The 16,993-nt window shown below is 38.9% G+C and overlaps 2 protein-coding genes across 6 annotated transcripts in view; one reads left to right on the top strand and one right to left on the bottom strand.

The window, feature by feature from the left end:
* The window catches only part of Iqcb1 (IQ motif containing B1), a 44,818-nt gene extending 40,865 nt beyond the window's left edge, over positions 1-3,953 (bottom strand). Inside the window, exons 1-4 of one of the 2 annotated variants that reach the window (XM_031363816.1) lie at positions 3,816-3,953; positions 3,237-3,306; positions 692-807; positions 316-478 (exon numbers count right to left, since the gene is read on the bottom strand). In XM_031363816.1, the coding sequence (XP_031219676.1) occupies positions 316-478; positions 692-791 (263 nt within the window). In that variant the 5' untranslated portion in view covers positions 792-807; positions 3,237-3,306; positions 3,816-3,953. The remainder of the gene's footprint in view (positions 1-315; positions 479-691; positions 808-3,236; positions 3,307-3,815) is intronic. The other variant, XM_031363815.1, reaches the window with a different exon arrangement.
* Positions 1-16,993, top strand: part of Eaf2 (ELL associated factor 2) — an 84,120-nt gene that overhangs the window by 45,863 nt on the left and 21,264 nt on the right. Inside the window, exons 1-2 of one of the 4 annotated variants that reach the window (XM_031363817.1) lie at positions 4,037-4,263; positions 7,423-7,517. In XM_031363817.1, coding sequence (XP_031219677.1) covers positions 4,158-4,263; positions 7,423-7,517 — 201 coding nt within the window. In that variant the 5' untranslated portion in view covers positions 4,037-4,157. Of the gene's footprint in view, positions 1-4,036; positions 4,264-7,422; positions 7,518-16,993 lie in introns of those variants that run through there. The other 3 variants (XM_031363818.1, XM_031363819.1, XM_031363820.1) reach the window with 3 other exon arrangements.

The following is a 16,993-nucleotide window of genomic DNA, read 5'->3' as shown; positions in this document are numbered from 1 at the left end:
TGTATCAAGTATCACTGCTACTCAATCTCTCTATAAGTTTTCCAAGTAGATCTTTAGTTTATTCATTTCTTCAAATATTTTTGAGTCAAAAAGAATACATTAGTTAATTGGGATTCAAGTGGCAAACAAAAGATATGATCACGTGTAAAGAAATCTTAGGACAATCAATTGCACCTGAAGTTACAAACAATAGCATACAGTGTGAAAGAAAAGTACAATCAAAACATATAGGAAATTCCAATTCTTAGTAGAATGACAAAAAAGAATTATTGAAAATTAGAATAAAAATAAGCTAGCCTATTTGCTTCATTTTACCTTAGTATCTGTGTAAGCTGGGAAATTGTAGACCAACCACCCTGGATTCGAGAAGAATCTTGACTGAGGACCAACAGACAATACTGAATGAGGTCATAACAATATATATCTTGTTTGACTTTCTTTAACTCTGAGCTTCCCAAAGGAGTGTTGTTTATTATTTCTAAGGAAAAAGAAAATAAGATACACTTATTTTTGCTCAACTCATCTAAGAGATACTGGTATTTATATGTTGTTATCATTAAAAATATAGCAAAAAAGAAATGTTATTCCACAGTGTTAAGATTTCTCCAAACAAATTAGAATTCTAACATTATGTCATGACAGAACTAGTATTTACTTAATGTCTTTCCTAACTATAAAAGTATTTTCTCACCTTTTAACTTCAATAATATAACAGGGACATTCTGTTCAGGACTTTTCGCAACTTCAGCAGCTAAAGACAAGATCCTTGGGTCTGTACCTGCTGGCTTCATTTTTCTACCACCTATGCTTAAACATAATAATAATTTAAAAAGAGATCAAATGTATTAAGAATCAGAAATTGTACCAGCTTCACATTTACCCTCTCTATGCAACAATTCTAGGATAGACTTCATACAGGAGAAACAGATTATACAAAGAGTTGATATGGCAGGCTTAAGTACAGTTTTTTCTTCAAAGGTCATTTTACAAGACTGGCTGTTGGTTAGTATCTAAAATGTGGATTTCAGAAGGATTTTTATTGTTCTCTTATAAGCTTGGATCACTGTGCCAAAACTGTTATAAATATAATGGTTGTGGTAAATGAGTATGTTTTCCTTTTAGATTCTGAGAATTCTGATATATGTTTTGTCTGATTTTCAATACTTAATAAGATACCTGAGGGACTTTACAAAGAGGTTTTTTTTTGGCTCACAGTTCTGGAAGTTCAAGGGCCTTACATCAGGACACTGGCTTCTGGTGAAAGTTGTCTTGGCTTTCCCATATTACAGATGGTATGATAGCATATATAGAAGATATATAGCACACAATACCTGAGAGAGTCTAAGGAGGGGGCAAGCCTTTTTATAACAGTTTTCTCTTAAGGACTATCTTACAAAAACTGTATCAATTCTTTTGAGGTGGTGAGCCCAATGATATAATTACTTCCCAGTAGGCCTCACCTCTTGATGGTTCCACTACCTCTTAGTATTGGCATAAAGAACCAATCTTTCAACACAAACCAGTAAAAATTCTGGTCACTGAGTGTTTAATAGGCATCTCTAGTAGAAAATACAGATGTGGTCCCAACTGTTTTCCTTAAGAAATTATGTGTATCCTATAATTCTACTGGGAGTGAATCTTGGAAAACTGTGCCTAGTTTCCTGTGGATGTATCCTATATGATCTTTTCATTTTACTGACTTTGCCTTACATATCTTCATTATAAATGACAGCTACAAATAAGATAATACATGTGTTGAGTCCTGTGAGCCCTTCTACTTAATTTGAACCTGGAGATGGTTTGGAAAACCCCAACATACTAGACCTGGAAACGTTATGAAATTATAACAAAATTAAAAATTACTTATAGTGAATCAATTCTAAAATTAAAAAGTCCACACTTCAACTTTTCTACTACAACTTTTCTATATAAGTCCTAAGTATTTGAAGCTCAATAGTATCTTCAATATAAAACATTTTAATTAATAAAGATAACATATTTATTATGAAGTAAGAACTGTGCTAAGTGGGTCTTAATGCATTATTTTATCCTTACAATGGGATGATGAAAAAGTTACGATAATCATCTCAAATGTGCAGTTAAGCAAAATAAAACTTAGCTGGACATAGTGGCACATGCCTTTAATCCCAGCACTTGGGAAACAGAGGCAGGTAGATCTCTGAGTCCAAGACTGACCTCTACATAGTGGGTTTCAAAACAACCAGAACTATAGTGAGACCCTCTTCTTGAGTAAATCATTAATAGACAAATCCACTGAAACTATTTTAAAGAAAGCCCAAAAAAATTCCTATCATGTAGAAGATGTAAAACTTTCCTAGAGAATGCATATTATCTTATTCTTTCCAGTGTCTACATTATTCTACCTGTTCTTTGTAAGAATTCATCAAAATATATTTAAACATCCCCTTCACTGGTGGTCATTCAGACTGCAAATTACTTTATACAGTATGGTAATAAAAATCAATGTGAAAGTATATATCCACTCACTTGTGTCACTAAACAAATCCCTCTTGGCATTAGATGGCCACAAAGTCAACCACCTGGGCTTCTCTTAACCAGTGTTTTTATCTATGAATATAATAGCCATTCCTTGTCCCTAGACTTCAAAATTTAGAAGGCATTCACCAATGATAAGTCTAAAAATATGAAAGTATTGCTGAACCTAAAATAATTATTCACAGAGCATGTATTAACTCATTTAGCCATCTCAACAATTCTGATGAATGGGCATTATTTTCTACATAGCTATTATTATTTCCCCAATTCTAATGATGAACACATTTGTTTGATTTGCTTTCACAAAATCACATTGAGAGTACGAAGCTGGCATACAAGCCCAGAGACTCTAGCTTCAGAACCTTCGTGCATAAATGTCACATTGAACAAGTCTCCTCGTATCTTTAATGGGTGAAGGCAAAATAATAATAATAATAATAATAATAATAATAATAATAATAATGATGATGATGATAATGATAATGATAATGATAATCACCTACCCACCTGGGAAAATAAATTGGCAAATCTATTTAAGGTAGAAGTGATGAAAGCATAGTCCGATCACACAATTAACCTGAAAAATCACCTGAAAGGTCAACTCCTTTCTCTGAATTCTTCTCTAATACAAAGAACGTTCCCTCCTACTTCATAACAATTTTGTTAAGTGTCAAGGTGGAAAAAAAAAAAGACAATTATCAATCAATCAATGCTCTTACCCTAGTGCTAGACTGATGTCTGAGGAATCAAGAGTCCCAAGGCCACGCTCTTCACTGCTTCCAGGAATCACTGGGACAGAAAACAAATGCCAGATGCGTACAGCAGTTAGTTACCCCTAATCCTACGCTTCCCAGTCTCCTCCGGAAACGCCCCCTCCCCAGGTCCTAACCAGGCGGGAAAAGCCTGTGTGTTTAAAGGTTTAATTAAAAATAAATAAATAAAGGAAAAAAAAAACAAACAAAACAACAACAAAAAAAAAAACGGCCCTGAAAGGTAACTGCGCGGCCGGCGGCTTCCAGAGGTTTCCAGTCTGGTCACGCCACCTGAGGGGGCGCGGCTGGGGTTCCAGAACCGCCTCAGAGCAACTAGGCCTCAGGAGGCCCGGGGCCTGGGCCCAGCCGCCACCTCTCGTCAGGCGTCAGTTTCCACACCAAACCTGCGGGCCCGGTGCGGAGGAGGCCCACGCTCCCGTCCCCAGGCCCTGCCGGCCAGCCCTGGCCTAGGTTCCCGGCGTGCTCGCTTCCCCGCCCCCCCAGGGCCTTCATCCATCCCAGCCGCCATCTCAGGTCTGTCGTTACCTCATCTCTCGCCCGCGTCCGTCCACCTCTGGGCCCGACCCGCACAGCGTACCTCGGCGTGGCTGCCTTCGCCGAGCCGTGTGCGTCGCGACGCGGGAAGGGGGCTAGGGGCGGGGGATGGTGTCCAGGGGCGGGGCGGGGCCCGAGGCGAGGGGCGGGGCAGCTGTCTCCAGCCAGCCAATCAAGACTCGGGGCGCTCCGAGGGGCGGCCGCGCGCGTTGGGAGGTGAACGGAGCCCGCCCCTCCCCGGCAGGGAGCTCAAGCTCGCGGCCGGTGCAGCGGTTCCAGAAGGTTGTAGCTGCAGGGCACGGGTGGAGGCCGAGCGTGAGGCGGAGGACGAGGATGAATGGACCAGCGGGACTCGCCCACCTGGACCGTCGGGAGCGGGTTCTCAAACTGGGCGAAAGTTTCGAGAAGCAGCCGCGCTGTGCTTTCCACACCGTGCGCTGTGAGTGCGGACTGTCCGGGGTACCCCGGGGTTCGAACCTCCTGGGATGGGAGTAGACAGACTCCTCGGGATTCTGTAATTCTGTCCCCGCGGCTCTTTGCTCCCCGGAGACCGGATGGCAGACTGATCCACACTACCCAGTTGTCAGCCTCTGTGCAGGCACCTGGTGTCCCGCAGGTGCAGTGGAAGGATTTAAGAGAGACTGACAGACAGGAGGGGAAGTTTTGTGGGAGGATCTGTAGGGGTGGCTGTGGAGACAAGCGTGACAAGCGGATGATGCAGAGTCTGGAAAGGTGACAGACAGATGGAACGAAGGACAGAAGGCACGGCAAAAGTGATGTTTAGAGGCCACAAGGACATTTCTTCCCCATCCTGGCTGATGAGGGTTCCCATTTAGTTTGTTCGTGGGGAGAGAAGATTTGTCAGCTGTCTCAATCGTTTGTATCTCTTTTCAAAATCAGATTTCATGGTCAGCTAAGTAATTATTATCAAAAACTGAAAGGTTGTTTTTTTTTTACTTTCTTTACTTTAAAGTTTTACCACCTAATGATTTCTACCCTTTGGTTTTTGTTCTCCGGGATCTATTTTAGTAAGTTATCTGAATATGGTTGGAAAAGAGGTTGTAATGAGCCTTTTTGTTTTGGTAATTAAATGAGATGCCAGTACGAAAAATATAACTTAATTTTGTATGTAAAACTTCTTTTTTGCATAATAGGCCTCAGACTTCTATAGCATAAGGGAAATTCACTGAGTCGTGACTTCGTGTGTGTGTGTGTGTGTGTGTGTGTGTGTGTGTGTGTGTGTGTATGTGACAAATTGTAGATTTTTTTTTACATCTTTTCTACAGCTCAGCTCTTCTTTATTGTCTCACAGTCCTACATTCCTCCACCATTCTGTCCTTTTCTTTACAAAGTTTATATTCTGAAAAACACTCATTTAAAACTCGGTCTTCAAAGTTTAAGTTTTAGACAATTCAGCTATAATAACTCAGAGTAAATGTAGGAAGAACCAATGGTTTTAACCTTCCATTGATATATTTAAGCTTTATAAAAAGGTTGCACTAAGCAAAAAAACCTGTGTTGGTGGAGTAAATGGGAGTTTACCAACAGAACTTCAATGATGCTCCTTGTTAATTTTGCTCTGGATTACCATCCAGAGTTCCCCACAATAAAGCAGTGAGTGTGCTGCCCATTCTTTCTCTCTCTCTCTCTCTCTCTCTCTCTCTCTCTCTCTCTCTCTCTCTCTCTCTCTCTCCAATATCAAGATACTGTTCTTCTCTGATCTCTCAATGCCCCTTTCCCAAGTACCATGTCCTTTTCCTTTTCCTTCCTTATGCAGTGGTATTTTGTTTTTCAAGCTATGAGGTTTAAAATTACAAAAAAAAAAGTTATTTAGTGATAGATATATTTATTTTTAATGTATATGTGTGGGCCTGAGTCTATATATGTGCATAGTATTATGCAGTGCCCTCAGAGACTGCCAGAAAGCCTCAAATCCCCTGTAACTGGAGTTAACCATGATTATCAATACCTGATGCTGGTGCTGAAAATGATCCAAGTTCTCTGCAAGAACACCCAGTTCTCTTAACCACTGGGCCATCTCTCCAGACCCTCGATGTATATTTTTACAGCTTAGGTATACATTCTCTTCTTACAGATATAAATCCAAAATTAAGTGAATGAAATACAGCTTTTGAAAAGTGCCTTGTGGGCATTTCTAAGACTTTTATTTATAGGTTCTTTGATTAATTGATTGATTAACTACAGTGTTAGAACTCAAACCCAGGGCCTCGTACATATTAGCTCTATCACTGAGCTACATTCCTAGCTTTACAAAAGTTCTTAAAATGTTGAAAACATATTTTCCAAATCAGAACCACAAGAATGACAATAAACAAGAATATGCCGAAAGACAATGCATAGTAACAATCACAGAGTGAACAAGCTTAGACTGCACACTTAGTCCTGCAGAAGGCTTTAAAAATGTGTTGTCTCCCCCCTCCACACATACACCTTATTCAATTAAGTGTAATATCACACAGAATCCCTCAGTCTCAATAACTCAGTGAGGAATGGAAAATACACAGTATAGAATTTGACATTTATGCAGAACAGGTGGACCTAATTTACACAAAACACTGAAGGCAGCGTTATCTGAGAGAAAGTATTGTTTCATCGCATATATGGGATACATCTTGCCTGTCTTTTATACTAATGCTTCAGATAAGCTTGGCTGTGAGCCCTGAACTTCACCAAACCTGTATGTAATGTGACTTTGAGGACATTCTCTAAGCTTTCAACCACAGTATTCATGTGTGAAAATGGTAATATCTACCTTTTGGAGCCTTTCATAGAGAGGTTGTGGTAATCTAAAAAACCTAACATGGTATTTTGAACATGGTAAAGAGTAAATAATAGCCACCATTAGTTTTTATGAGTTCTATTCAATTATGTATGAGGAGTACTAATGCATGCAACTTACTTAAATGTAACAATGACAACATTTAGCAACAAAGATTCACTACAGAGAGTTTGAATAACTCATTAGAATTAATTTTGCATTTGGGCTACCACCAGCATTATAATTTATATCTATGTAAGGGCTAATAATTAGCAAATATCCTGTTTCCAGCGACACCATTGGTTATTGTCACAGAATGAACTAATAAGGAGTGACTACAGAAAGGTCGTCTTCTATTCAAGTGGGCCCACCCACCAAAAGTTGTAAAGCTTTACTGTGAGTAAATATCAGAAACCACACTAATTTAAACTAGGATTTGATGATGTTGATAGTTACGGTTCTTTGACATCCTTTCCTTGCTATGATGCATTGTACTCTTTAAACAGTGACCCAAGGGACTAAGCAATTAAGGCACTTTCCACAGGACCTGAGTCTAGTTCCAAGTACCCACATGGCACTTACATTCATCTCTAACTCAAGGTCCAGAGGACCCCTTGGCCTCTTCTGGCCTCTTTGGGCTCCTGCATGTGCATACATGGAAATAAAACCTTCATACGCATAAATTAAAAATAATTAAAACAAACAAAGCTACCAGTGAAACCAAATAATCCTCTTAGTTGCTTCCGTCACTGTCTGTTCGCAGTCATGAGTAATGCATTGTTCTATCTTATAAAAATTGATATTTGTATCTATTTTTAGATGACTTCAAACCTGCTTCTATTGATACCTCTTGTGAAGGAAATCTTGAGGTTGGCAAAGGTGAACAGGTGACAATAACTCTTCCAAATATAGAAGTAAGTAGTTCTCTCTATAATGATGAAAGAGGTCTGTTCTAAAGGATTTCCACTAAATATCAATGAAAATAGTTATACCATTCATATAATGATGGCTGGTTAAAGTGATGAATATTATACATAGGAAGCAAAATCAACTTTGGCTGAAACAATTTTAAAATACTTTAATTCATTTAATAGTTTCAAGGAATAGCATAGTGATTGAAAATGATTACAGGGATAATAATTATAGAATTCCTGTTTTAAGTCAGATTTTATACTCTGAACTAGGGATGATGACAACAACAACGTTTCTTACCTTATAGTCCTCGCTTGCAGATGGACATGTAAACAAATAGCTAATATATGTTAGAACATATATAGAATTCCCTGTATGCACTTAAATGCAACAAGATCCTCTGCCCAACGAAATCTTGAAAGGCTTCATAAGACAATCAGTAATTGAGCTGAGCTTTTGAAAGACAAATGACGGACAGACAGGAAAGATAATACTCCAGTCAAGCAGAGCAGCATCTAAAAGTCTCGAATGCTGAAAAGAACAGTCTATGAAGTAAACAACTTACTAAAGATGGTGAGGGGAGATTAAAGGAGTGGAAACTGAGACATAGACTGGGATCAAATTTCAAAGTGTATTTTATGTTGAAATTTAAAATTTGTACTCCATTGTATTGATACTAGGAATAAGTCTAAACAAAGAAGAATATGGTGAGATTTATGGTTGGTTGGGGGAGATATTTTAGAAGCATACACATTGAACATCTTTTATGCAAAGTCTTGGAACAGTACTTGTTTGAGCCTTCTAGGTTTTTTTTTTAATTTTGGAATCTTTGCAAATATATAATAAAATATCTTGTGGATAGATCCTACATCTAAAATACAAAATTTATTTATCTTCCATATACTGTATACTCTTAGCTTAAAGATAATTTTATGCATTACTTACGTAAATTTCTTACATTTGTTTTATCTATTGTTTCTCAGTAGATGGAACAGTTTATGAAGAATGTTTGAGCTGAAAAGATTTGCAATTTGTAGCATTTCAGATTTTGACTTTTGAATTAGGGACGCTCAATCTGCAGTTTAGGAACTAGACTCTTCAGGTCCAGGTTCTAGGTTCTGGATCCCTTACCCAAACATATTCTCTGTTTTGAAATTTTTTCAAATGTGTTCAAATACTGCAACCAATATTACTTGCATAAAATACACGTTTTCTTAGTTTCATCCTTAAGTTAGAAATTTCTTATTATCCAGAGTTTTGTTTTGTTTTGTTTTTCTTTTCTTTTCTTTAATATTGACTTCATCTGTTATAGACAAGAAACCAACTCCATAACTTCGTGTTACATATTTTAAAAACTGGACTTTTTGAGACATCTGGCCTTTAGTTTTATATTGGAAATAGTCTGGAGTTGGCTAGTTTACATTGTCTTACATGGATCAGTGAGCTGGCTTGTCGTGGTTAGAGGTACAGCAGTTTTGATCTTCTAGTCTGCTCTCTTTTTATTACGTTTATAATTCAATACCACTTACTGAGACCCCACCACTAGGTCAGATGGAGTCAGTTGCTGCTTCAGAAGGTTTTCTTAAGGCAGAGCTTTGTATGTGTATGGGAGTTCTTATTGAATATTTCTCATTTGTTTCCTTAGGACCTGGAGAAAATGAAAAATCAATTCACTATGAGATGTCGTGGATAAACTAGCTTTTGAAATCCTCTATTATGAAAAATTCCCAGATTCAGGTGTTTCTATGCCATTTGGAAATTTATTCAGAAGCATCAAACCTTATTTGTTCTATGGTGTCTGTTAAAGAACAAACTGAATGAGCCATTCAATTTTATTTTCATTTTTTATGCTATTTAAAAATAAGTTGTTTAATATAAAAAGTTATACTGCCCACCCCCTTTCCTGCCTCCAGCCCCTCCTGGCTCCCTTCTCTCAAATCCCTCTCATATCCTCCCATCCCCAGGCACTCACAGGAAAGCAGCCACTTTGTTATAAAGTGACTGAAAAGTTCCCAGTGGGTACTGCTGTTCTTTAGTTTCAGGCTGTGGTAGTCTTAACCAGTGATGGTTAGTTTGCACCAGGACTCCAGCTGGGCTGTCCTTGCCGTACATAATATCTGTTTTTCAAGTTACAACTGTCCTGTTTCATCCCTTCTATTGATTTGCTATGGCAACTCTTCTATGTATTGATAGACATTACTTTGTTCACTCTTATCCGGCCTAGTGAAGAGTTATAATCTACTGTGTTTGATTATGGTCTTAATAGAAGTCTTCTTATGCAAATGACTGTTGGCTGAGGCCTATATTTTCAAAACAATAGAAGGAAGTAACTACCACCTTTTAGCTGGCTAGAGATGCCTGCACAAGCATCTGACTCGTGTGCACAGACCTACACACACTCATAATTAAAAAATAAAATATCAGTCAGGCAGTGGTGGCACACACCTTTAATTCCAGCACTCAGGAGGAAGAGGCAGGTAGAACTCTGTGACTTCAAGGCCAGCCTGGTCCACATAATGGGAGTTCCAGGACAGCCAGGACAAACCCTATCTTGAAAAAACCAAAATAAATAAATAGATAGATAAATATATAAAATAACATTTTTTAAAAACAAGAATAACTTCAAGCTCTGAAAGTTTTTTTTTTTTGATAAGGTAGATTTTAAAATCCATTTCTTTTTTTTTCTATTACCAAATAGAATAAACAAATAAAAATGAAGTCTGTAGATCAGTTAAATACTATGCACTCACAAGTTTTATAAACATTTTTAAAAATAGTAAATATTAATGATATGGATATGGCATGGCTGGTCTCATAAACTGTGCTTAGTGATTTTTATATATTAACCACTTAGTTTTATTGACGCTCTACAACAATGACTAGGAGCTTACTCCTATGTAATAGAGAAGGAAACTGAGGCTTAAAGAAAGTAAATAATTTGCTCAAAAATATAAAGCTAATAGATGACAGTCAGGACTCTATTTGTGTGGGGTGCGTGGTTCACCATATTATCCAACAGCATACACTTTCACATTGCTCACTCCATGCCCGGCATCAGCTCAAGGACTTTAATGTTCATAGTCTGGAAAAGTAGGTATTGCCACTCCAGTTTTAACTAGAAGGAAGGGGCCCAGAGAGGGGCATTTTCTCTCTTGTAAGTAACTGGCAGAACAGGTCCTCTGAGTTCTAAAGTCTTATTGTTTGACCATATCATTACTTTATTCTGTCCCAGAGATCATATCTACTCACGCTCTTTTGCAGCAGAATTACCTAGCAAGCAATTGTGAAGGTCCTTGCTTTTTTCATAAACCGTCTGAAACCTCCTCTAACTGGCCTTGCTTGGGTAGCTCTTCTCTTTTGTTTTTGTCAGGCAGGTGGGGGTGAGGTGGGGCCTGCTCTTCTCCTGTGCTTCCCTCTGAACATCTGCAAGTTTCAAGTTCTCTGAGTCACCTTTCACACAGAAGGGAGGGGCTAGAAGGACATAGAGGAATGTGGAGTTCTAAGAGGCTCTGTGAGCTCTTTCCTGTCCAGCCTGTTTTGGACAGTCTTGTTTAAGGAGAGTGCACATTGTACCTGTACACTAAGCAAACAAGCACAGATCCCACTAATGTTAAACGTGAAATAACAGACGAAATGTTCCTTCTGAGACTTCTGATATGTTGTCGAGGATGAAGTTGAACTACAGTAACATTTTTTAAAGATTTAATTTAATTTAAAAAATTATGTGTATGTGTGTGTGTGTATGTGTGTGTGTGTGTGTGTGTGTGTGTGTGTTTATACAGCTAAATGGAGGTATTAATGGAGGCCCAAAGAGGCCATTGGATCACCTGGAGCTGAAATCATAGGCAGTCGTGAACTCCCCAACAAGGGAGATAGGAACTGTACTTTGGTCCTCTGTGAGAGCAGTATGTGCTCTTAACTAAGGAGCCATCTTTCCAACCCCATAAGTAAACAAATTTGAAGGCAGAATTGGGATCCTCTTTAGAAGACACCATAAATATGAGAACATACAAAACCAAGAATATCAACTCTTCTCTCTAGCTTTGCCAAGAAAGGGGAGATCTCAATTTGTCTCTTTCTCGAGGGGAAAGGAGAAACCCCTCACTGAGCTCTTCTGCCCTCTGTACCGTGACCAGCAGGTGTGGCGAGCTATTTCCGAGACAGGGATGATATAATTGTGGGACGTGACTAAACCTTTGGGAAACTGCTGGCCAGATTACTGAACATGTGAGCCTTACAGGTGATGGCCGTGTGTCTGATGTGGTAGAGCAGCTGCGGCACCTGACATCAGACAGGCTAAAGATGATAAGCACAGATACCACACAAGCAGAGTTGCTCACTTTACCAAGTAGGTGCAGGGGTATGCAGAGAAGAAAAGTATAAGTGACATTTTATTTCTTCTAATCCAGATTCCCCCTCAGACTTCCTCTTACTTCAAGAAACACCCCCTCAAATAAGAGATACCGAGTCACAAAGTTTGCTCTTCAGTCCCTAAAGGAAGAGTATTCTGGGTCCAAAGCAGCAGCCATTTCTACTTAGCTCTGCTTTATTGTATGGATGGATGTAACCATAGGTATGGGCTACATATAAATACAGCTTATTTCAATTATAAGTAATCCTTGCCCAACATATCACAATATTATAAAGTTCACACACAAATATATGTGTCACCCATGTTCTGTTGAAAGAAATTCAATTTGACCTCAGACCATTTGAGAAGATGGGGCCTTGCTATTGTCATTCCCAGTCTTCATTCATGGCTGTGACACATGCTGATGGAATGACATGGGAGTTAGAAGCTGGATACCAGTGATACAAGCCTTGCTCCACCCTGTGCAACTTTGGGCAGAGTTGTCTCCCCTCACAACACAGTGTCTTTCCTGATAAGCTGAGAGTAAGGAGGCTGTGAGGCTGGATTGGGGGTGACTAAACACTTGATTATTTGATTCTTTTGCATACCCAGTCATGTCTCCATCTCAGAGAAGTTAAAAGTCATACATCTAGAATCAGACTTCCCATGTTTAAATTTCCCTTTGCCCCTTTTGGTGTGAACTTGGGCAAATTATAAAGTCTTTTGTGCCTCATTTTTTCTTATAAAGATAATAATTGTCTCATAAGGTTGTTATGGAGATTAAATGAATTTGTATGAGTAAAGTATGTATAACAGAACATAGTCCACAGCTATATAATAATGTTATGCTTATTGGCATTTTTTTTAAAAGCAGTTTTTTGTTGTTTCCATATTAACCTGGAGTGACTTAGAAGACACTGCTAGGAGAGATGGCTCAGGGGAATGCTATGCAAGCCTGGTAATCTGATTCAATCCTCGGGCCCACATAAAAGGGAAAGGACAGAAATGACCACAGACATGCCATGGCATGCCCCCACACACACACACAGATACACACATTAATAAATAAAAATGTTTAAATAGCTTTCACTACTGCGTTCTTGTCATTGTCTTCTCTGTATTATTTGTGCCTGTCGCCACGGTCTTTAGAAGGTCACATGCTACCTTCTGAGACACAGCATCTTTCCCAGTGTCAGTTCCATGTAGTGCAGGCCCTGCGTTTCAGCTGTTAGAGAAAGTGGAGGCTTTGGTTGTTGTCCTCACTGATCCTCTGCCTGAGACTGGTGTTCTTCCCATAGTGACACATGACCATGGGCAGTTCCTGTTCTCAGTCTATTTTCTTTTGTTAATATTACAATGGATCACAGTCTAAATAAGTGATGAAGAAAATGTGCATATTTTGGCTTACCATCTAGCACTGAGATTGCTAGATCATAAGGTAAATCTATATGTATGTGTTTTTGTTGTTTTTATTGCTTATTTTTTTTGTAGAATCTCTAAACTATTTTCTATATACTTGCAATAATCACATTTTACAAAATTTTCATAGGGTTAGTGGTGTTGAATGTGTTTTCATGTGCTTATTGGCTACGTGTATTTCTTCTTTTACTAAATGCTTATTTGAATCTATTGAATTATTAAATTATTGAATCATTTTAATTGGTATTGGGTTTGGTTTTGACTATTGAGATTTTGGGATTCCTTCTGTAACCTATGTCAGTTTCTTGTCTGTTGTGAACACTGCAATTATTTTCAGGCATACTAATTGTTTCTTCTGTTTAATCTATCCTGTTATCATTACCTCCTGTATAGAAGTTTTAAATTTTCCTGAGTGAATTTCAGCTCAAGATTTCTATTTTCAAAAGTAGTTTCCATGTCTTTTAACTTTTTCTGTTAAGACTGTTAAGCCATTTCTGTGTGTTTCCATTGAGATTGGGAGATTGTTCAGTGTCTTTAAAATAGTTATTTTAAATTCCTCGTCTGAGTACTCCCTGTACTGACTCCCTCCTAGTCAGCTTCCAGCACTTTATTTTGGGTTATAGATATACATGGTTTCATGATCGTCGGTGATGCGTGTAGTGTGTGACATCATCAAGGCATTAACCAATCTGTTATCTATTTTACTTCCTAATTTGACTCTCCTCATCCACCTCCATAAATTCTAAACAGGTTTCCTCTTTTCTCTGAGCCCGTGTTCATTCCCACCATTTCAACACTAGATGGTGCCCAAGTCCAGATTTTTCCAGAAGTTGGTTGTAGGTGAGTTGTGTTATTTCAATACCAGAAGGCAATCTTAGCCCAGATTTATATTAAATACCCCATTAGTGTTCTGTTCAGAAAGAAATAGCAGAGTACAGGAAAGACTTACCTGTTCCTACAGATACATTGCTGGGTCGGGGGTAGGCCTGATTGCCTCATATACAGTAGGCTGTCATTGGACAGTCTGACTCTAGATACTCACTGTGGGTAGACTGAACCTAGGTTTCTATGTGATACGTGTGAATACCAATCCCACCAAGTCAGCTATGAGCCTATGCCTCACCAGCACAGTTCTTGATTAGGACCAAGGCCTATGATGCCGTGGACTGCCTACTATAGTGAACTTGTGATCCAGAGCTACTATAACAGTCTTAGCTGCTATTGGCTGAAAGTGAGGTCCAATAGAATCAGACTGCATGTTTTTTTTTTTTTTTCTTGGAACTGTGGTTGTTCACAGACAAGCCTAGGGATGGGACACACCCAGTGTCAGGTGTCACCACCACAAAGTTCCAGGGCAAAACAAAACAAAACAAACAAACAAAAACAAGCAACAACAACAACAAAAACCCCTCATGCTTGCTATTATGTCCTATTCCCACAGAGAAATTCTTGAAATAAGCTTTATAGCTTGAGGTTGGGGTAGTGTTTGGGAAGGCAGCCTACAGGCCACCCACATTGGTGGTGTTATCAAGCTAGATAACATGAGTCACACAACACAACTACAAGGACCTGTGCAGCCTCAGAGTGTGTTGGTGTTCACAGTGGAGCTGATGCTGACGCAGATCAAAGCACAAGTCTGTCCCCCTAGGGGACAAATCTCAACTGCAGCTGAGGTTTGATAGCCTTGTCTAGGAGCTTTGGCCTTGTGATATCTATGCTGCCTGAGGATGGAGACAGGTGGTGGAAACAGTCTCTTAGCTATGAAGAGTGCTCGTCAGTTGGGTTGCAACTGTAGAATCCTGTACCTTAGGTGTAGATGACTATAGCCTAAGTCCACATTGTGCATAGAACATCTGCATCTGCATCTACATTCAAAACTGTTCAATTCCTTCAACACACAGGTCTGTACCTGATGCTAGGGCCAATCTGGAGTTTCTATGAACTCAAGGCCTTCAGTTTTTACTGTGGCGGGTCTGGCACTGTGCTCTGAGACAAAACCTTTTTCTACCTTTTGTTTCTGCTCCCCAGTGGGTAGAGTTGTGCTTTCTGACAACTGACTTTGTAAGAGAGATGGGTGAAACAACCAGCTATCTGACCTAACACAGGCCTGCTGGTTCAGTCTCCAGTGTTAGCCATGTGGTAGGGATCATGGGGCTTTGCTCAACACTAATTCACTAGGATGGGCCTGCTCTTGGTTTTTAAGTCTGAAGACTGGACACACTCTCCTTGCCCAAAGCTAGAGGTGTGTTTCTCCCTTCAGGGTTGCTTACAGTTGGGGGGCAGGCAGTTCTAGCAAATCTTCCCTTCTTGCGAGCTTCAGTGTGTCCTTTTGTTATACTAAAAAATAGGTAGGGTGAGCTCTCACTTTGTTTCCTTAGCTCCTTGGAAGAGAGTTTATTATATGAACAGCTCTTCAGCTTGGTGTCTCTACAGGGAGAGATGACTAGAAGAGCTTATCAGGCGTCATCCTGCTCCTCCTTAACTTTTATTTATTTTTTCTATTGGTCCTGGGGTTGAACCCTGGGCCTTGCAAATGGTAGGGGCAGGAACAATATCAATGGGCTATATTCCTAGCCTGCCTTATTTATCCTTTAATATTATTTATTATATTGCTAAACATCAGTTATCTTTCAATTTTTATCATTATTTTGTGTTTATTCCCCTTTCCTGTTATTTACAATCAAACCTGTAACTCTGTTATTTATGAAAACGATCTTTCTCCAGGTCTTATGAAGTCATATAAGAAGGGTATTAGGGATATTTTTCTATCCTTCCTAGGATCCTCCCCTTCTTCCCACTGCCCTTTCCTGCCACCTTGGCCAGACACCCAAGTTTTGTTAATTTAACGTTTTACTGCAAAATATCTTTCAATAAATTTTAGCTTAATGTTATACATTTGTATAGTCTTTTACCTATTTAAAACTAATTATATATAAATAACCAGATTCCTTTGCTTAATACTGCCATGGTTTCATTCCCTTATCCTGAGGGATAAGGATATAGATAACCCTATTCTGATCCGTTTGTTCATGCTTACAAGTTTTTGAGCTCATATCTTAAAGTGTGTTTCAATGCAAAAATGGCTTTTAGTTTGTAACGAAAACATTGTTTCAGACCAGAGATTTTAAACATTTAAAATTCTTTAAAATAGAGAAGTGTGAGCAAGTCCATATTTTTATATTATTTTTTTCTTATTTCATGTATGTGTATACATGTGTGTGTGAGCGTGTGCATGTATGTGTGAATGTATGTGTGTAAGTGTATGTGTGAGAAAGAGACAGAGAGAGAAAAACAGAGAGAGACAGAGAGAGGGAGAAAGAGAGAGAGTATTGAGTGCTATACCCACTGATGCCAGACACCAGATCTCATTTTCTTTCTCAAACAAGTTGTTCTCACATTTTATATTTTCTTTTGCAGGATACCTCTTGGCTGACCACTTTAAGTCAGTTATTTCTACTGTGCCATAAATGCCTGTGATAATCAGTCTATAAGGGAAAAAGATTGCTTTAAACTTAGAGTTTCTTTTTCTACTTTTACTCATAGCAATAAATAAACAAAATAAAATAAAAGTTTATATCATAGCTGAGACCAGAATCCTCAAATCTCCCTCTACAGTATCCTCCAGTGACTAAAAATCCTCTTCAAGTCTCCACCTCTTCAACACTCCTCCTCTCCTAGTAGTACCAAGCTAGGGACCAAACCATTAAT

This window comes from Mastomys coucha, unplaced genomic scaffold (assembly GCF_008632895.1).
Source record: "Mastomys coucha isolate ucsf_1 unplaced genomic scaffold, UCSF_Mcou_1 pScaffold12, whole genome shotgun sequence".
NCBI lineage: Eukaryota > Metazoa > Chordata > Mammalia > Rodentia > Muridae > Mastomys > Mastomys coucha.
This window is presented reverse-complemented; position numbering and strand designations above follow the sequence as displayed.